The sequence below is a fragment of the Thunnus maccoyii genome, chromosome 18 (genome assembly GCF_910596095.1).
Source record: "Thunnus maccoyii chromosome 18, fThuMac1.1, whole genome shotgun sequence".
Lineage (NCBI taxonomy): Eukaryota > Metazoa > Chordata > Actinopteri > Scombriformes > Scombridae > Thunnus > Thunnus maccoyii.
Window position 1 is genome coordinate 17,410,170 of NC_056550.1, and position 22,357 is coordinate 17,432,526.

General features: G+C 39.9%; 2 protein-coding genes across 3 annotated transcripts; one reads left to right on the plus strand and one right to left on the minus strand.

Moving 5' to 3' along the window:
- Positions 1-115: 115 nt before the first annotated feature.
- On the minus strand, positions 116-9,821 carry slc16a5b (solute carrier family 16 member 5b). 2 transcript variants are annotated; one of them, XM_042394187.1, is made up of 5 exons: positions 9,556-9,819; positions 8,154-8,612; positions 6,224-6,364; positions 5,278-6,135; positions 116-1,231 (listed from the first exon to the last, which is right to left on the minus strand). In XM_042394187.1, the coding sequence occupies exons 2-5, from the start codon at positions 8,578-8,580 to the stop codon at positions 969-971; spliced, it is 1,689 nt and encodes a 562-aa protein (XP_042250121.1). In that variant the 5' UTR covers positions 8,581-8,612; positions 9,556-9,819; the 3' UTR covers positions 116-968. The 2 variants fall into 2 exon arrangements, with proteins under 2 accessions (XP_042250121.1, XP_042250122.1); XM_042394188.1 differs by lacking the exon at positions 116-1,231 and adding an exon at positions 1,241-3,424 and having other exon boundaries at positions 9,556-9,821.
- A 1,014-nt stretch (positions 9,822-10,835) lies between these two features.
- atp5pd (ATP synthase peripheral stalk subunit d) lies at positions 10,836-14,884 on the plus strand. The gene is made up of 6 exons (XM_042392942.1): positions 10,836-11,003; positions 11,446-11,584; positions 13,280-13,376; positions 13,532-13,603; positions 14,153-14,215; positions 14,498-14,884. The coding sequence occupies exons 2-6, from the start codon at positions 11,463-11,465 to the stop codon at positions 14,627-14,629; spliced, it is 486 nt and encodes a 161-aa protein (XP_042248876.1). The 5' UTR covers positions 10,836-11,003; positions 11,446-11,462; the 3' UTR covers positions 14,630-14,884.
- Positions 14,885-22,357: the final 7,473 nt, after the last annotated feature.

Consider the following 22,357-nt stretch of genomic DNA (forward strand, 5'->3'; position numbering starts at 1 on the left):
TTTCAATGGCAAGCAAAACAACAAAAGCATTTGTCCCAAATCTACAAGCTGCAGTAGGAACAAAATAACAGAAATAATCAAGTAATACTTGCAAGTTGTAATTGTCTTCTTTTATTCTTTTTGAAAAGGTATTAATATATTTTTTGTAATAATTGGCCGATATATTCAAAAGTCAAGTGGATTTGAAACTATTTTTTAATGAAAATATCATCATTTTACAAATACCTAACATGCAGAAGTTTAAAAAGGAGTCAAGGCATTTGCTTACTTTCCTCAACATACAAAGGACCTGTCTCATGGAGCATATGCAGCAATTTTTTTCAACAGATATGACAATAATAGGTAAATACTGACGGTTTGGAGATTTGCAAACGTTTACATACTGGACAAAATGCTGTTTAGAGTGATTGTAGCTTCACATGATAGAGCGTGCATTGCCCCCTACAGGTCACATATTAAGAAATGAGATCAGAACCAGAACACCCCTTATTACTATACTATAACAGGTTTTTTTGTTTTTTTTTATTAAAATACAAACCGAATATTCCAAATGTAAAACGCTGAGTAAGTTCAGAAATAATGTACACTTTGTTTAAAATACGAACATTTTATATATAACATGAAACTTGTTCATTTAAAATGACACTAATGTCATACACAGAAAAAACAAAATTAATGCATTTACAATGTAGAGTAATAATATAAAAGTAATAACACTTTAAAAGAATTGACACATTAGTCAACACTACGGAGCTCTACTTCATCTTTTACCATCAAAAACATTATTACAAAATGGTGAATACAAACTCCATACAGTTGTTGGTAATTCATTTACTTCAATACATTCATCAGACAATCAAAGGCCTCTGAGAGCATGGCGAAATGTAAGTGTGACTTCTTAGAAAACCAAATTCAGATTCAAAATCTCAGCCCCAAGCTTTTATCAATAACAAATGTGTATATTTATATCACACACTGGTAACATACAATGTGTTTTCTGATTTTCTTCCTTTTGAGGCTACATGGCTGCACTGACAATCAGGGGCCAGGATTACAATAGGTTTCTGATAGAGATCTGATGGCGTCTTCATGCTCTTCTTCTTCTTCTCTGCTTCTCTCTTACCATCCAGGAAGTAGAAGAACCCCATGAGAAAGACACTGGCAGAGGACACACACACGCTGCACGCATAGAAGACATACGAATACTGGCCTGTGCTGTCCACCAACACGCCTGAGAAATGCAAAAGGAGAATCAAAGGATGAATGGATGTAAAACTGATGACTTATACTTAACTGGTATTTTTACATTGTTATCTTCCCACCAATTCACAAATACTAATGAAGTTCACTGAGTTGGGAACATTTTGAGACATTGCGTGGGGGAAAAATGTAAGTTTCTTTCAAAAGCCTCTGCCTGTCAGATGTAATACAAAAGTTCAATGTTAAGTTATAGCAGGAAGACTGCTCGGCTGTAAAATATCATGCATTTGACTTATCGTTTGCCTTTAGGACTGAATGGAGCCTCTGTCACTGGAGATAGTACAATGAATGGCACAATAGCATATTCAGACATGTATCTGTAGTAGTACCTGGCAGTGGCAAAATATTACCATCCATTAGAGCTGTTTGTACCAGATGGTGATATGATACCATAGTGAGTCTAAAAGATTTTTCAAAATCTTTTTGACCTGACATGGGCATGAAACTAACACTGAAAGTACACTGCTACATGGAGAAGTGTCTCAACTATGAACAGGATGTTTTTCTTTTTGTGTTCCTCTATGAAATCATCAAAAATCTCTTGTGTTACATTTGAAATGATCTAGTTCTAGTTAGTTAGTTACAGTATATTCTGTAAGATAAGGATGAAATGTTTCAAACTTATTTTGGTATGGCTTTAATGAAGTCAGTATGCACGTGCAACTTGATTCTCCGGTTGAAGTAGCATTTTTAGTAGTACTTTTAAGTCAGTCAGAAACCATTAAACACATACTGTAAGTGCATTTGTTCTGTGTGTTTTTGCAGATAAAACGAGCTACTTCACACTTGTGGATTTACTCTCAGTGTATCTAAGGATTATGGCAACAGACTGGATGGACTGTGTTCAAATCCTCCCTACTTTTTATCACTTCTGTTCATTCATTGTTTAAATTTAACTTGTAAGTGTCCATTTTGTAAATTAAAAAAAATAGTAATAATAATGTTAGAGTGCAACTAAGTTTCTCATTATTGTATGACCACAACCTGATTTCTGTAATGCAGAGTGCTTACTACTCATCTGTGGCAGTAATTGATCTTCATCTCATCTTTTTTTTTACAATTGCATAAGCAAAATTTTGAAAACTGGACCCATTTTGTCAAAACACTACACGCAATTCACACAACCACACACACAAGTAGCAGAACACCTCAGTTCTTTTGCAAAATGAAACACTTCACTCAAAACTATACAATAATTCGTAAAAACCCAATTTTGTCACTTTCTGGCTCACATGGTTCATACAATCTGATTCTGTTCAAACCAGTTACACACTTTCTACTTTTCTAACAATATAGTCTGGGTTTGAGTTTTTTCAGAGATATTGTTAGAGTAAAGTACATGAATATATTTACCAAACACAACACACAAGACCAGTACTGCACACTGATGAAAATATTTATTTCTCTCCACATTGTAAAATCAGTCAATACATCCATTTCCAAAGGTTGCATTTTGCACTGAAAATCAGTACAGAACATATTCTAAATATAATATAGTACATAAACACAGTAAAAACATTTGTGGAGACAGAAAAGAAAGCATGAATTTAAAAAAAACCCTAAGCATCATCTCTTCACCTAGCTGGATCTGGTCATAGCACTTCGTCCACATCACAGGCTATGTCCTCTCTTGCAAGACAGCGAGGGAAGAATCTTCTTGAATGACAGACCCTGCATCAATGTGGTCGCAGACCTCCTCCATAGCTTAAATGATTGGTATCCTAACATAAGGCTGGAGATTAAACCTTCCACTGCCATGCTGAAAAAAAACTCCTCAATGGGGTTAAAGAAGGGAGAGTGGATGCTGATAAAACCAGTTTTGGACCAGAGCAGATCAGTGGGAAGATACATTGTCCCAGATGACAATATTTTATCTGCTCTGCATTTGGTCTTCTGCTGTGACAATGTTGCGTAGTCTGTCTAAAAATTTGAGTATGTGGGCCGTGTTGTAAGGACTTAAGTTGGCATGGCGGTGGAGGACCCCATTCTGCATGATTGCAACACACATTGTGATGTTACCAACACGTTGGCCCGGGACATTCAAAATAGCTCAGTGGCCAATGATATTTCTCTCTGGTCGTCTTACTTTTGTCAGGTTAAACCCAGCCTCATCTTTGGAGATTAATTCATGCAGGATCGCATTAACATCCATTGCCAAAACTCTCTGAAAAAAGACAACATTGTGTTGTTCAATGTAGGCCTACAATAAATTTACATGCAAAAAGGTTCTGTGTGCTGTGCACAATACTGAAGAGGACATTACTTACCTCCACATATTCATGCCGCGGGTCTTTTATTCTCAGAATTTCTTTCAAATGGCACTCAGTAGAGATGTTTCTGTATGTGATGTTTTTAAGGATTCGCCTCAGAGCTAATAGAGAGACCTGATGGACACTATTGAAAACTGTGTGGTCACTGAGGATGTTTGTTTGAATTTCTCTGAGGCGTATCGCATTATTGGCCAAAACCATGTTCACAATAGCTCTTTCTTGTTCATCTGAGAATATGTGCCCCCTTCATCTTTGACGTTCTCCACCCTAAATCCTATGTAGACCAATGAAAATACATGTAATCATGTGCCGTCCTCCCTAAGGGCCACAGCGAGGACACTTGGCTGGAACTGAAAAGCAAGAGTCAGCAGTAGCGGCTGACTCACTACTGAGTGTAGTCAGTTTTTCTGCTCAATGCCTAGCCAGGGGACAAGAAGGAACAGCACATTACAGTTTTTTTATGATTGCTCACACCCTAAAATTAAAAATAACACAGAGTTAGTGAAACCTGATACTCAAAACCTCAGCCCACATCTGCACAATTATAAGCACATTTGCAGCCTCACATGTTTTGCAAAACTCTACACATAGTGTTTTGCAAAGCACTAAACACACCTCTCTACATTAGACACAGAAATCTAACATGATGTCACATCTTTGCCATTTCAAGGGACTGCCTTTCAAAATACCACACCTATGAACCAATTGATCAAACATGGCCATCAAGTGTACAGACACTAAGGTGCTTAATTGTAAACTCAACGATCAGGCGTAAGCACTATATAAAGGCAACAGGTGAGTGTACCTGTTTTCAACAAAAATGGACAGCAAAGTCGTAGTAAGAGGAAGAGGAAGAGAGAGAGTGAGGATAAGAGGGGGAGCCCGTGGAGGAAGAAGGGTAGAGAGAGGAAGAGGGAGAGGAAGAGGAAGAGGAAGAGGTAGACGTAGACCTGGAGGAGGACGTGGATAAAGAAGAGGAGGACCAAATTTATCAGATGAGATTCGAGCAACATTAGTTGACCATGTTGTAAGCCATAGAGAGAGAGAGAGTTCAGTCCAACCTCAGCAGATACACTGTTGCAACAGTAATTCAGACATTTCGACAAGAGCACAGGTTGAAAAACAACTCCACTGTCTTCAGTAAAATCAGTACAATGTAGCCTGCTATATGCACTACATCAGTACTTTTGTTACCCATTCACTGCATTCCATGTTTGAAACAATGCCTTGTGCGCTGTCCTGTGAAATTTTACATGTATTTTGATTGGTCTACATAGGATTGAGGGTCGAGAACATCAAGGATGGCCCATGATGAGCTGTACTGTTCTTGTTCTATTAAAGGTCCAATAACTGACACTGAGCCTCACTGGATGTCAGCAAACAATTATTCGGTATGCAAAGATATAGTGGAGTAATGGCAACCAGAGCAGTGAATGAAGTCACACTCCCTCTGTGTGTGTTGTTATCCAAGCTTCTCTGTTCTTTGTTTTGGTTGGCGCATCATTTCAAATATTCCAGTTTTGTTGAGGCTACTTCTTTACCTCATTTCAAATACTACTGTATACACTGAGTTGCATCATTTTTGTTGTTACCATTACTGATTGTGTAATCTGTCTGATTTTGATTGAGACATTTTTATTTTTTGTAAAAGCATGTAATTATACATTGGAGATGCTGTGAGATAAATGATGGACATAGCATACCAGTGTGTGTGTGTGTTTGTGTGTTGGTGTGTGTGTGTGTGTACCTGCTAGAGGTGGCCCAATAAGCAGCGTTCCACTCTCCAACATGCACAGGAGTCCGAGGGCTGAGGGGAAGCGGCTCATCTCCACCGTGTCCATCAGCACAGTGTAGAGAAGTGAGCCTGCCACGCTCATGGACAGGCCGAAGATCATCACGTATACCAGGAGAACTTCGAAGGAGGCCGACACTCCACAGATGCAGTTACTCAGCCCGTTTAGAAGCACAGCACCAGCAAACACGTACACAAAACTGCTGCTGCCTCTGAAGCGTGGCAGCCCCAGGACGAGGGCAGCAATAGGTCGCACAGCGATGTTCACCAGGCCCATGACAGACATCAAGAGGGCAGCACGGTCTAGCTCCATGTTATTGTGAGTAGCATAAGGCACCAGATAGACCAGAGGCACCACACAGCCCAGCATCATCCAGGTCACACCGACTGCAAAAGCTCGGTATCGAGCATTACTCACTAGAAGGTCAAAGGCCATATGTCTGTGCAGAAATGCTAAAAAGCCACAGAGAACAGTCTTTATATGGTCTTTCAGGCCTTTTCTCTCCTGCTGCAAAGGGAAGTCATTTGGTTTATCCAGAACCTGAGAGTGTCTGGGTTTGTTTGGTCCCAATGGGGGGCCAAGGGGTCTCATCACTGCCCCACAAACACAGCAGTTTAGCAGCACCCCGCCCAGAATCAGGAAGCTGCCACGCCAGCCAAACCAACTGAGCAGGATGTTGGCTATTAGGGGTAAACTGCTCAGGCCCAGAGCTGTGCCGGTGGATGACAAGGCGTTAGCGAAGACACGGCGGCGCACAAAGTAATGGCCCATGATAGTCACTGATGGCTGGAAAGAAAGGCAAAAGCCCAGCCCTGAGGAAGAGAGGACAGAGAGTCTGATGACCCTGGAGATTGCTATAACAATGGAAGTGTGCGTTTGTGGATGTGTGCAGCGTCTGACCTGTGATGCCGCTTGTGACGTAAATATCAGTAATGGTCCTGGCGAGAGCAGACACCGCCATGCCAAGTCCACTCAAGAGTCCACCCACCATCACTGTGACCCGGCAGCCAAAACGCTCCACCAACATGCTGCATAAAGGACCTGAGGAGAAATGGAGAGAAAATGTTTCATATATTTCCCAAATACATCTGCCATCTTTTGGCCTATCCCACATGGAATTATATGACTTTACAAAAAATCTATAGTATATTTAGTACGACTTTTTACTTTGTACAGGAAAAGAAACAGCTTCCAACTGTGCTGACCATACTGTGGAGTCTAAACTAAAATCTAAAATCCAAAAAAATAAATCTGCTCTCTTCTTCAGCTTCCCATACATCTTCCTCCAAATATATTGATTATTTCAAAGTCTCTTTTTCAAACAACCATTTCAGTCATTTGAATAATCCATATCTATCAATCATTCCCATCTTTTATAAAACTAAATAAAAGTTTGCACCTATTCTGGTAGAAAGGCCAGTAAAACAAACAGAAAACTCTCTTTTTCCCCGAATCACACACTGTCTCCTTCCAAACCACTGTACCCATTGTTTCGTATAAAGTGACAATATGCTAAATGTATTCTGATTTTATTTTTTTTCTGAACAGATTATAAGGTGATTTTCGATAAAGTAATATTTAATTTTAAAATAAGTATGCATCTTTTCAAATACAAATCAATAGGCTCACATTCACAGAAAGCTACCCAGTAAAACAATGTTCTTATTTGCACAACAAATAAGCATGATTTGCATCGATTCATTATTTTTGAGCAGTGAAATTAGGCTACACAAAAAAGGACCAAAACCGGGGCCAAATTAATTTCCTCTTATCTGTGATGTATTCTCTGAAACACAAAACCACTGGTGTTATCTGCTTTCTTCTCTTGCCAGGATGCAGAAAATTGCCAAAATGTGCAAAAATAATGATATAAATCCAATTCCTGAATCATCAAACCTTACTAACGCCAATTACATTACTTAAGCACAGACTGATCAAATAAAGTCGACATCTAAATCCGCTTAGTTGGCTTTCCAGCTCTTTGATGTCTCGTCATCATTCTGGTTCTTTTTTCCACCATGATAAAACAAATTACAACCTGTCAACTGCATGTATTTACATGTAGAGGATGAAACCCTTCATTTTCAACACTTGACATGCTTAAGGACAAACACTTGATATTTATGTGAACTCCTGATTAGGCTGTATGAATAACAAAATCATCATTTAATTTCAAGTGTAGGCGTTACCGCCTCTAGGGGCCACTAAGGGAGCTTTAGTCTTGTGGTCTTGTTTACTGTAATTCTGCATATTTACCACATTGAACTTGCTCTCTAAAAAAATATCCAGAACCAATATTTAAACTTTGATAGCTGGGGCAAAGTCCAAAGTCATTGTTTATGTTGACAAACTGAATTTATGGAATAAAAAATTATTATATAACAATTACTGTACTAACAGACAATTCCTATTTTCTTCATGTGTTGCTGTCAGGTGAGGTCCTGTCAGTAGAGGGAGAGGAAAGCAGACGAAAGACAAATAAACTCTCCTGCACAAGAACAATGGGCTCTGACGCTGAACTCATCTGACTCATTAATGCCTCTCTCAAAAAGGCTGTACAAGGGCCAAGAAGTCTTTAGCGCTTGTGTTATTCCCACAAAGTTGGTACAAATTATAAGAATTTACAAGACAAATTGTCCTCTATGCACTTGTGTGCATGTGTTGTTGCATGTGTAAAGTTCTCAGAGTGGAAAGATAAAAGTGAAAAGTATCAAGTAATCACACACACATTTCAGGCATGTACACCCACATGTTTAGTTTGTGTGTGTTTGTGCGTGCGTGCATGTGTGCATGTGTGTGTGTGTGCGTGTGGGTGTAATAGCAGTCCTACCCCCAGCATGCAGCACAGCCGTCATGATAGCCGGCACCCATGAGGTTTCTGTGTTGCTGGCATCAAATTCTGTTTGAAGGTCTGTGTAGAAGATGCCAATGCATGAAGGGAAGGCCAGCGTTAGAGCCAGAACCAACATAGTGGCTACCAGCACCACCCAGCCCCAACCTCCATCGGGTGCCCCCAGATGGCTGCGCTGAGCGAGGCCACCCACCTGCCGAGCAGTGGGACAAGAGGTAGACTCCTGCTCATCTTCTTCGTTTTGCTCTTCTGAATCACTGTGTTGCAGTCCAGACTCTGGACTCCACTTCTCTGCTTCCTTGACACACTGAGCAGCATTTCTGCCTTCCCTCCGGTGTAAAGCATTATCCTTTTGACTGTGTCTTGGGGCTGGTGTCTGGTTCTGGTCCTCCACTGCCTGAGTCATTCTGCCCGGTGCTGCTGTTAATACTGTTTCCTCTGTTTGGAGATAAGACAGAGGGAGGGCCGTAGACAGGATTTTAAAAATACCAAGGTCGTAAAGTAACAAAATTTTCATATTGTTGTGTTTTGCACCTCAGGGCCACTGTATGAAAACAGAAATAATACTACAGGCTATGTACAGGATGGTATACATGTGTTATTTTAATATGTAAACTGGTGAAACAAGATGGTGTGATAGTTGATGTAAGGCAAACTAACAATTTCTATGGTCTGGCGAGCATTCAGAGAGCATTAATTGTCTTTATATAAATCAACTATGACAACAAATGAAAGGAAGCAGCAGGTTTGTGATCTAATTCCAGATACTTTGCTCTTTCTGCGCAGTTGTTAAATAACCAAAAGACAAAAACTTGTTGTATCACAGTGTTGCATCAGCACTAAACAAAATCCCATCAAACTGTAAATAATGGAGCGCAAATTAGATATCTTGTCCTCAATTATCAGATTGACAGAATGACACAACAGCATGCCATCAGGGTTTAATCAAAGTATACAGTGATTGTAAGACCTCCAAATCTAGCCCACACTTTGGTTGTAAATCTATTACATGAGGACAATTTCATCCTAGCACATTTATCTCCATGGTAACTGTGTAAATTTCCCCTCCCTTTAATATCCTGAGGAAATTAGGCAAAACAAATGTTATGGCTGGGAACTGTACCTATAAATGCAACAACATCTTATGTCAGAGCAGTATTTTAAAGTCATTCACACACACAGGAAAATGTAGAAAAGGCTGTGACAAACAAATGTGGAAAAAAAATACTTTGGACAGTGCACATAATTTTCTAATTTTCTTTTCTTCTTCTGTCCCACTAAACCTACCTATAAAAAGTATTTGACTGTTAGCCCTTTCATCACATTTGAAACGGCAGTAAATTTTAGAGAAGAAGTTCTCTCTGTGTCTCTTTCATCTTACCTTTTGGCTCTCTTTTCGTGGTCCTATTCTTTCACTCCTCGTATTAAAGCGCATCTCAGCGGGATCAACAGCTTTCTCTGACATGTACCTGAACCTCTCACCGTGCTGAGTGACCTTACACTGCTCACTTACTGGGCAGCCAGCTGCGTCAATTTAGGAACTGACAGTAAACGTTACACCGGATGTAATTTTCCAAATAAAACTGCACTTGTCACGAGCACTTGCAGAAACGCAGTCATGCCATTTCTAGTTTTATTTCGAAACTTTTATTTCGTCTTGACACTTAACTTGACTTTTCCGGCTGCTGCTATTGCGTCTGTGAAGAGAAGGGTTTTTAATAGGAGGGAACTCGTGACAGAGTTGTGGTCGTGCAAACCCAGCCCACAACACATCATGTGGAATATTATACTGACGATTATAGTTTGTCTCTGTCGCTTTGGTACATTTCTCATCCTTAACATTTGCAAAACAGTAAGTGCATTTCTTGAAATGATTCTTACAAACAGCATCATACAATGGATTACCTGCAAAAGCCTGTAACTTGCTCAAAAATCCTCAGTTCATGTCTCAAAATAAATATTTATGTCAATGAACATGTCAGTGCCATCAGAAAGACAAGTCCTTGTGCCATTGTTTACAAACATGATAGTCAAACTGTCAATCAGTACTGTACTCTAAGTGTGTGTGTATGTGTGTGTATATGTATACACACACACACACACACACACACACACACACACACTACTTCATTAGGTATACCTGTGCAATATAATGCAATCAAATACAAAAATACAACAGCTCTGTCATATATTCTACATTTGCAAAGCAAATTTTCATTTTTTTGTTGACGTTGCCAGAAAGGTGATAATTCTACTTTATGTTTATTACCGAGGTCATGGTGGGTGGTGGTGGTGGTGTACTGGAGTGCATTATATTGAATGATGTTTCTAGTATTTTGTCCTCTCCATTAACTTACATGAGGAGGGCAAAATATTGGGAACAATACACCATCTACAATCTTGATTTTTCTGGCTCTATAAAATGTAGGAGGGTTACCATTTAGTCCTTCTATACAGTTTATAAATGATATTAATGCTATCATGTCTGCATTGTCCCTGGTTTGACCATTTTAATGGAGTGTTGCAGTTCTCTGTATTGACCACTGGAGGGCAGTAAACACTCACTCTATGGTCAACACAGAGCCCATACATAAATACAGGTACATTTACGGCGAAACTGGTCTTGAACTGTTTACTGTTAACTGTTTACTGTTTAAAGTTAAAAGCCAGTGGATGAGACTGATGAAACAGAATATGTGTGTAATTATATGATAAACTGTAAGCTCACATCACCTCATCAGTTTAGTGGCAGGATATTTTGGCTGTTAAATTAGCTCACTTCCGTTTCCGGTCAGCCGGCAGCTTGGAGAAGTTTGTATCCCATTGACGGTATGTTGACAAGTTGCTCAAATGTTCAATGTTATTTAAAAACATGCTTTAAGCAGATTGTTTTGATAATGTGTCCGATTGATTTAAAGAAATGTTATAAAAATACACCAATTTTGAACCGCTGTTTAATATTCTGTTTGTCTGCGGTGTTGTTCTGGCTTTGCTAGCTTAGATAGCTGTGTTTGCTAACTGGACACTTGTTAAAAGTCTGTAAAATAATGCAGTTTGATGCGTTTGTTTGTTATTCATCAAAGCAAGGTAACGACTCAGGGCCATAAATCAGAGTATATGTAATAAAAGAATGACAAGAATGACTGAGCCAAATGGGGACAACAAACGGTTCTTTAGGCCAAATTGAATTTATAAAGGGAAGGTATTGGGAGTAGCAAAGCTATTAACTTCGTTTACAAGCAACTAAAGTGCCAATCCGGTCTTTCTTTAGATAACACGCCCTGAAACATGGCTGGGAGACGAACTACACTCAAGGCCATTGACTGGTTGGCTTTTGCAGAGAGGGTGCCGCCCAACCAGAGGACCATGTTCAACAACTTGAAGACACGCAGTGATGCTATTTCAGCAAAGTTAGTATTCCCAGTTGCAGTATATGGCATTCCCAACATATGTCATGTAACCATATAAAATCCCAATCTGGGTTTACCCTCAAGAGTGTAACAGTCAAGTCATTTTTATTTGTAGAGCACCTTTCATACACAATGGTAGTTCAAGGTGCTTAAAGGAAGAGGGGAAACGATAAAGATCCTTTAATATATTTAACATTTCAGTCAACAACCTTCTTCTGGTATATTATCAGGTGTATTAGGTATATTACTTATACCTGAAAAAGGTTCTTGGCTGAAACATTGTATATATTAAAGGATCTTTATCGGGCAAGTGAAGACAGTGTGCGGGCGTCCTTTCTTCCTTTGAGTACGTGTCTACTGCACCAACTCACCTGTCACAAAGACTACGCAGGTGTGGAAGAGATTTTTTTGAATTTCCAGGTGCTCAACATCAGCATAAAAGTAATTGATCAACATGAAAAAATCGTTTTCGAAGCAAAGCTTAAAAATACAGAAATACAACAACTAAAAATGAACACTAAATAAGCACACACATATGAGAACATTTTAAATAAATATAAAATAAAAATGATAAAAAAATTGAAAAAACAGTTGTCCAGCCACACATAGTTAGTTAAGGAATTGGCTAGTCATAGGCCTTGAGAAAACAGAAAGATTTTAAGTTTTCTTTTAAACATGGAAACAGTAGAGACTGATCTCAGGTCATCTGGTAGTTTGTTCCAGAGAGCAGGACCACCAGTTGACCTGAGAGGTCTGCTTGGACTGTAGTCAGTGATCAGGTCAGCCAAACCATTAAGTGCTTTATAAACTATCAGCAGAATTTTGAAGTTGACTCTGTGCTGTGCTGGGAGCCAGTGAAGAGATTAAAGAACTGGTGTAATATGTTCATATTTGTGTGTTTGTGTAAGGACTCTGACTGCTGCCTTCTGAATGAGCTGCACCCTTGAGATTGTGTGTTTTAGTCCAGCATAAAGAGCATTACAGTAGTCCAATCTGCTAAAAATGATTGCATAGATCAGTTTTTCAGAATCTGCTTGAGATATTAACATTGGTTCTTCATCAACATACTCTATTTTAGCATGACAATTCACTTCTAAATATAACATTCAGTACATTTTTTTAATGCAGATTTAGAAGATATTATATAAAATAGTTGGCTGGTGTCGTTGAGGCCAAACAAGATGCAAGAGCAAGATGTCCTTTCTATGCAGGACTGGGAGTTCCATCCCTAGCTTCTCGCAAATGTGTGTGCGTCTGTTTGTGTGAATGAGGCACAGATTCTAAAGCACTTAAATAAAAATAATTTAACATTTATACTCCTTTGAGGCAAGATGGTGCAGTGGGTGGCACTGTCGCCTCAAAGTAAGAAGCTCCCAGGTTCAAACCCACCAGCACTGAACTGCAGGGTGCAGTGACATGGCGGTTAAGTTAATGGCAACTCTAAAGTGCCTCTAGGTGTGCGTGCGTGCGTGTGTGTGTAAAGTAATGATGGTTGTCTGTCTTTACGAGCGTGTGGCGACCTGTCCAGGGTGTACCCCGCCTGTTGACAGTGTGAGCAAAATATAGGTGTAGACATTTAATAGATAAATGGTCACGCTTTTGATAATGATATCATCATTATAACCAGGATTTCTAGTCAAACCACTGCTAACAGTAAATTAAGGTGTTTGTAACTAGGTGGATCTGTCTTCACAGGCTCACCTCTCTACCAGAGAAACCTGCTACCATTGACTGGAGCTACTACAGGTCTGCTATAGCCAAGGCAGGCATGGTGGATGAGTTTGAAAAAAAGGTTAGAAAACTGATTTCGTCTAACAGTAGTGTGATTCTTGAAAATTATTCAGATTTTCTGATTACTAATAGTAACAGTAATTGATGTGAGACCTTAATAACAGCATGTACAGTATTTTATTGTCGTCATATATCGTGTGAACTTTGTTTTCCCAGTTCAACGCCCTGACGGTTCCTGAGCCTGTAGACACTCAGACAAATCTGATCAATGCTCAGGAGGCAGAAGCGGTGAGTGTCACTGTGTTTAGATGATGGATGGATGCTTCCACGTGTCCCAACATGTGCACAAGCACACGGGATAGATGAGATTTAAGCTTCCATTTTGATATTTACTTTATTTACATTTATGTAGTTTTGTAGTGGTGGCAGTTTGTCTAACAGCAGGAGGGTTCATTGGACTCACTAACTAACTAACATTGTGCTTTCCATCTACATGCACATTAAAATAATCAGTTTGAATATGATAAGAAACAACTATTTCAGTGAAAATATACTGTATCGCAAAAGAATTAAACCTACAAACACAAGCAATCACAGATAACGAACCATAGAGGCCACAAGCCATTTAAATACATTTCAAAACAGTATCATCCACAAGTTGGTTGTTGCATTTGTTTCACACTTTCTTTCGATTTTTGTTCATTGTTCAAATGTGCAGAAAGGTCACATGTGTCTACTTTATCGGCCACTGATTTTTGTAGAGTACACAGTCTATAGTACTGTATCAAAACTCCTTGCATATGTTCCTTTTTTAATTGCTTTTCATTTGTCTTTCAGAACACAACAGCCACCGCCTACATTGAAGCATCCAAAGCTCGAATCATCCAATATGAAAAAGAGGTGTGAATTATATGTTTTTAAAAAATAGCCAAAAACAAAGTAAAAAAAAACTAACAGACCTTATTTGCTTAAGTAAAAGGGAAATGAAATGAAATGTAATAATGAAAGTAATATAGTGAAATAGTCTAAATACATAGTAAATTGTTATTTACGATCTAACGGTCCCAAAACTGAAATTGTCCCAGGAGTAAATCTGATTCGGCCACCTTCTTCATTTACCAAGTTGTGCTGGAAACACTTGATCCCCTCTTCTGTCCTGATCCTCTGCTCTTCTTTCCTCAGCTGGAGAAATTCAGGAACATGATTCCCTTTGACCAGATGACCATTGAAGACCTGAACGAGACTTTCCCAGAAACAAAGCTGGACAAAGAGAAAAATCCTTACTGGCCACACAAACCTATTGCTGAACTGTAAATGTGAAACTGATCATATTCTATGTCATGTGTTTCCCCCTGAGGGAAACGTGTACAGCATGTGTATAAAAGTCTTAATTTGTCCATTCAGGAGTTTGTAAAGTGATTTGAAATATGTTTTTTTTTTCCCACTGTAAGAACTGTATGAATGAAGTGTTAAAAAAAAGAAAATGAAATGTCACATATTTGTTTTGTTTCTTCTCTGTAAGACTTACATGATTCCTCAAAGCAAATAATGAAAAGATGGTGAAACTTTCTTGCTGTGTGTGATCAGTATGGGTGAAGGGTCGTCCATGTTCACAGACCCCCATTATAAACAACCTCACAGATCCCTCTCAGGCAAACAACTGTTATTTTATTACTGGATTTCTTCCCAGGCGTCATGAACTGAACTTGATCTGTTGGACCATGTTTTCTTTCTAAATTTGGTATGAAATATCCTCCAACACTCACTGAAAATCCAACCCTTGTGGACACAATGATGAGTTTTTAAGTACACGCTCGGCCAAAATCAGTCTCACAAGAAGACAGACTATAGTTTACTTCTCTCGAGGGGTCAGTGTTGTCTTTGGGAACCCTCAATGACTTGTCTTTGTCAGTTTTCTGCATCAGCAGGGGAGAATCGCTCTTCTCTTTGTATATTTACTCATGTCTGCAGGTAGGCACGGCCTCACAAACACTTTAATTGATACCTTATTGTATCAGATAGTTTCACAGTAACATTCAGCTACTTCAAGTTATGCATCAATGCGAGGACAGCATGTCTGCAAGTACAAATCTCACCACTCCAGCCCTTTTATTATGCAGTGTCAGTCTTGTTCAGGCTTTGTTATGACTACAGCATAAATCTACATTTCACCACAGCTGGAAATATGAGAGGTCTCTCTGGGATAGGAGAGAGACCTAAAACATAAAGTTTGCTTTCTGTGCTCTCACTGCACCATTATTATGGCTTTGGTTTGTGGGCTAATGCTGTACATAACTTGGTCCATCAGTGCAGACATGACGGTGATAACGGTAGAAGAATGTACACTGGCCTCTGCATCGTCATTGTTTAAGGATTTACCATATGCAGCAGTGGCACGATATATTGAGACTCTTCCTGTGGGGGGCAGCATCTCTCTAATAAAGCGGGATCTGTGTTTCCACTTTACATGGGAATGTGATATTTATTCATTGCTGTCATATAATTTCAAAATACATGAATTTGATCCAGTGTTTTCCTGAGAATTTTTTGGATTTTGCTGCATTTTTAAAAAGTGGCAAACCTTCAACAAATTCAGGCACAAGTCAGTTGTAAGATAAAAGGAGGAATTCGTAGATGTTCATTTGATTTTGGGTGAAAGCATCAGTGACGACAAATCACTTGATGCTTTACATCACACCAACTGTTTTGCAACCCACATTACTGTGTTTAAGAAATCTGGGTGTAGCACACTGTTGAAACTCGCTTGAGTTACATAATCATTCACATTTAACATCAAGCCTGCATCAATTTTCAGTTTAAGATTTTTTTTTTTATTGTGATATAACACGAAGTTCAGGTTTATTGTCATTTTAGCCACACACAAAAAAAAAAAAGCTTCTGAGATGAAATAATACATTCTGGCTTCAAATGAGTCTGTGCTTAAACTGCATTATCATACAAGGATAATAACACTGATAGAAATTAATCTAGATGTTCATTGTGATAGATTCACAATATAAGCACATTTTAATCATTTTTAGAGTCTGCTTATTGATTTTTCTACAGTACATAAATTAATTGAAAGAAATGGCTGCACAGAACTGCAGAAAACCATGGGGTACAAAAATATTAATAAATTGAAGTTAAACCAATAGTAGCTTAAACGAGCAAACACATGATCTTTTGAAAAGTGCCCTGAGATAACTTTTGTTATGATTTGGTGCTATATAAATAAAACTGAATTGAATTGAAATTGAATTTAGTCATTAGTCAAGATTTGTAATGTTCTCTTACTTGTAAAACTGTTTCCTTTTAAGCAATGTCAGGAGGTTTTAGGACAAATGTAAAAATTACCTACCTCCATTTGCCAGATACTGAAGGAAAACGAACATCTCCTTAAATCAGCTGAAAAGTCAAACCTGGGCTGTATACATATGAGTAAAATTCAGTCAACAGTATTTGAAACAAACGTGTTTTGGTTTCTCTGTTCATTGTCTTTTGGTTATTCAAATATTTAACAGAGGATAATGTTCAAGTAATAGAGGTGGTTTTTAAAAGAAAACATTTAAGACTTGCTGTAATCTTAGCAGGAGGAGTGGAGGGATAAGATTTTTTTTTTTTTCAGCAGCCTCACATTTTTTAGATAGCAGGGTGAAGGAAAATCACACTGTCAGCACACTGCAAGACTCCTGTGCCCCCGCTGCCATTCTCTCTCTCTCTCTCTGATTTCTCCAGACGGACATGTTATGCATTCCACAGTAGAGCAGCGATAATCCTCCCAAAATCTACACATTATGGCATACCAAGGAGCACTTGTCTCATGATTCTGCAACTGGGTAAACTTGATGTGACTGTGGTGCAACAGGAGCACACGGCTCCATAACTGCTTTCTCAAGAAGCTACTTGAGATTGAAAACACTGCGAAGCAAAGAATTGAAACAGGCTGCGAGTCGAAGGGGATGAAATAAATATTCTTTATATTTTAACTGAGTTCTCATGTTTGTGGTTTCATTTCGAAAATGTCCTGTTTTTATTTTTCGTGTTGTGTTGCCATTGCCAAGAGTTTATTCTCACAGGCTCAAAAGCAAAGTTGTAATAGGCTACGACTCCAGTATTTTTTTTGTTTTGTTTTTAAACTAGATACACTTGTGGATTACATCTTTAATATTAATCACTCTGGTTGACCTTTGACCTTTTGGAGCGCAGGAACATAACAGGATCCTGAACTCTGATTTAAGGGTCACTAGCTGTCACCTGTCCTGAAACAGCTACATACATATGGACGTAACCATCACTGTGTGTCTGTGCGTGTGTGTGTGTGTGTGTGTGTGTGTGACCCCCTGCAGCTCTACTTTCTCTAGGCTCAGCCATTCTTTTCCCAGCTGACCGTTCAGCTGTTGCCAACACTTGTCCACTTGATAACTGTTGCCATAGCTCAGAACTCAGCACGCTGGTTTACAACCACTAATGATTTTAATGAAATCCCTGCTCTGCTGCGGTTTGAGATGTCATCATAATCTATAATTAACACAATCTTTCAGTTTGAAGATCATACTGTGAGATATGAAAGCAGCTTTAATCTGGTCTTTGGAAGAGTGAAAATTCTGTGTTTGTGCTGTGCATGAGATGGTGTGTGACAGGCCCGAAATTCCTCTGAGGCTATCCTGAATTATGCAGCACTGTTGTTGGTTTGGATTTCCATTTAACATGTGCTCACGAAGCATGCTCAAATGCCCTCACTGAGCCCTTTTGGCAAAGATAACCCACAAAACAAATTATGTTTGTAAAATGGGCAAATGCCTTGCAAATGAATAACAGAAAACATTTCTGTTAAATATATAGTCTAAACAGATGTGCTGTTGGTGTTATCCACATGATTATTAAAATGTAAGTATTGTACTACCTTCATGAATGTAACAATGCAACATTTGTAAGTTATAAACATTTGATTTGAATCATGACTGTTGTCCACATGTGGACTTTAAATGTGTTTGATGCTGAAACACTCTAGTTGACAATAAAAACAGAAATGTTATCCGGAAACTATAATTACCAGTCGGATGCATCTCTTTCGCCGAGGCCTCCTCCCTCTAAAATCGATCCATCATTCGCTGTCCCAAGAGCAAACAGCTCACATCCGCTCCTCTGTGAAAATCTAAGTGTTCTCTTCCTACCTATCCATCACACAACCTATTATGCCCCTCATTTAGACATCCATCAAACGTCACAATTTCAATTACACAATCAATCACGCTCTGCACTTGTCTCGCCATTGGTTGATGATCTTTGTCATCCCACAATGCCTAAAGATGTGTGTTTCCTTTCCAGGCTAGAGGGCAGACCCAGGTCTCCTCCAGATTTTAATGGCTGAATTTAGACAGGAACCATTTTTTTCTCCTCCCATCCAAAGGCCACAACCCAGGTCAGGGGTCAGAGGGGGGTTGCCCCGGTTGCCAAGGAGGGTTCCTACAGCGAGGCAAAGCCACTGGTGCTCGTTGGACTGTGCACACAGCAGATCTGCTGGCCTGACCATAAGTCTGACAGGCCTGAGAGCAGAGGAGCAGATTGCATTATCCCAATCAGACAAAGAGCAAGAGTTGATGAATGACAGGTTGTATAGGACATGCAACAACATGCTCATTCAAAACCAAGATTAAGTCAAGAGAGCAATAGTGACAGGACAAGCTTTTGTTATTGTGATTTTTTGTAATGGTCTTCTTACGGTGATGATGACAATGAGAGAAACTAGAAATGAGGGAACTAGGAAACAGGATTGTGATATAATTGCATACAAAAACTGATCCTTACAAACAAAAACATAACTTTGCTATCACAGTTCAAGGTCAAGCTTTATGCTGAAATCTAAAGTTTGTGTTCTGACGTTGTAAGAAAATATAATATAATATAAAATATTAGTCCCACTGGCATCCTCACATCTATGCTTCATCTCCTTGCAAAAGATCGCCAATCACCATGGCATGGTGACATCATGAGAAAGTTGTCCCCCTGTTGACAAGGTCTGCTGTTGCCATGGGGCGGCTGGAAATGGCACCGCAGATCCCAGTAAATGAAGGCTGCTGGGGGAGGGGACGTGAAGGCAAGCAAATAAAAGTGCCATTTGCAATGTGTTTGCCTGACGTCCTCCGAGCCAAATTCTGCTCTGTTATTAGGCTTCTGAGCATTGGGGGGCTCCTAGTATCTCCTTGCAGCAGGACCCCCCACTCTGGACGACATCGGCGTGTTTGCTGAATGAACAGGGCTCCCCGACGCGGCCTCTGTGGGCCATGTGAGCGGACAGCAGCCGCGCACATTCAGTCACTGAGAAAAGACAACGATGCAGGACAAAAGGAGGAAGGAGACAGTCTTGTAGAGGCAGACTGCAGCAGCAAATCACCATTCACAAACAGAAATAATTAGGCGTAATACAGACATCAGCCAAAAGAATGGAATCTACATGATAAAGCTCAGCAGTTTTCTATCACATGCTACAAGCCATTTTCATCAACAGGCTTTGGCTATTGCTACTGTATATTTTTGACTGTGTGTGATCCCAAAAGTCTCTGCCAACTTTAAGATAGAGTGAAACATTGTCTTGACAGGCTACCATCAGCCAAAACTAAACCTGATCTCCAAACCATCTGATGAAGACCGTGCCTGGTCAGCCTCATGCACGCTACCCATTCACTCAGATGGAGAGCACAATTCCCAGATTCCCTTTGATACCTGATATCCTAGACACGCAGGCCCAAGCTTTGACCCCACAATCACTTTTTTGCTAGACACCCAACACCCTCAGTCCTGCCGTAGCACTTTGGTGAGTGAGGCGGGGCGATGGAGGCGACTGCAAAGGCATTTCATGACTGGGAGACTCATGACCCACTGGGGATTAATGAGCATTCTGGGAGGCGCCTTATTGGCTTGTTGACCCTTTGTGATGTGTTCATCTCTATCTGACTCAAGATGAGAAAATCACATACATGGAAAAAATTGGAAATCATCCGCTGAAGAAGGAAAGTTTCCTCGTGTTTACCTTAAATCTGAGATTAAAATGTGCAAGTAGGAGCAGGATTTTATGACATCACTAGTTTAGAAGCTATTCGTGCTCCAGTATGCGACTTACACACGTGTGATGTGGAAACTTGAAACTCCCAGTGCATATACACTGCACTACAGGACTCTTAAAAGAAGTAGGAGGCATCTTGGATCCAGCAGTTAAACTTTTGACAGGAAAAATATTCACGATGAGGGAGAACGTGTAGATGTGTTTGTAAGAATTTTTTAGCAAGTTCATGCAGAAAAACGATATTTTACACAAATTATTAGAATTAGTATTGTTGTATGTGTTAAAATATATGTGTAGGGGATCTTTAAGTGAAATTATTATGCAATTTTAGGCCTCAACATTTCACCAGCAGTGTGAGGAACCTGCGATCCTAAATTGAAGTGGGTTAAATGTTCAAAATGATGTTATGGAATCAGTATTTTATGTGATTCTAAATCAGATTTGTGGACCTGAAATTGAAGACGCTATCTTAAACATGTGAAGGCCGCATTACAGAAGTGTCAGGGCGGCATTGTGTCAGATTGGAGGTGTTAGGACTGCAGCTGCAGAGCGAGTTGTGGCTCAGTGTGGGTGGCGGCTATCTCTCTGCTGGGGCGTTGTGTTTATGTGTGCTAGGGTTAGGGCCACGCGCACAGTGCAGGCATACACACTAACACACACACACACGCACACACACACACACAAAAACCACAGAGACTCTATTGATTCCGGCTAATCAAGGCGGCAGGGCTGGGGGAAGCTGCGCACGCGTATGTGTGTGAAGTCAACACATTCCCGACATTCCAGCACTTCCCCAAAGAGGCATAAAATATTAGCCACTACACTGAGCTCACAGGCCTCTTCTATCTGCTGGGGTTCTCCTGTTCGTTAATTTAATTCCCTTTTTCTGCCAAGTGACAGTGCACTTTGCCATGTCTTCAGCTTTCAACTTTGTTTTTTTCTTTCTCTTTTTTAATTCCACCCACGAGATGACCATGCAGTGACTTCTGACTGAATCACACTGACAGCACAAAGACTCCACATATTCACATCTGGTTAAGACCGGTCCTTCACAACTGGTATCACGACAAAATCTGACCTCGCCCATGAAGTTGCAACCGATTGTGTGTGTGCTTATATATGATACTCAGTCAGATTAACTGAATGAGCTGCACCCAAAGACACTAGAGCCAAATCCCTTGGACGAATATCTGCTAAAATGTAGAACATTCCCATATCCTGCGTATAAAATGTCATCAAATTGCAGTATCAGTGACAAAAGCCAGTACAGTGACACAGATACGAACACCTTTTATTGATCAAAAACAAAACTGCCATTGATTACTGTTATATTTCTGATGAAGATTTCTAATGTGCCGTCTTGTTTATAACTTAAGGGTCACCAACACGTAGCAGGTTTAAATCATGATTATAAGCATGATCTCTGTTCACTAATAATAGCGGCACTATAGCATGACGGGCACGTTTGACTTTACACTAACCTGTGTGACAATAAATGGAAAATAAAGAGCTAGAGGATGAATGATGCTCCTGCTGTAAGCTGAGGGCTGAAAAAACTAATGTGCTGGTTTGCACAGGATAGAAAGCACCACCAGTATTGATTATGTGCATGGCACAAGCAGAGAAAGGCTGACTGGCCAGGGAGGAAGGCGAGCAGGAGGTCTGACAACCAGGACAGCTGGACCAGCGAAGAACCGAACAGCCAAGAAATGCCCACTGACCCTCTTTCTCCTCCTCCTCTTCCTCAGCTCTTACTCTTAAAGCCAGAGAGAGAAGGTTCACAGTAAGGCATCGTTACCATAGAAACTCTGTTTGCCTTTCCCAGTGTGCAATTCTGGGACCGCTGGCTTTCAGCTGGAATTCAGACATTCAATTCAATGCACAGCGCCGTCTGGAAAAGCAATTGTCTTTGCGGGGCAACTTAGTGAAAGACATTCTAGGTGCATTTCCGTTTAAGTGAAAAGGCAGACAAAAAGAGC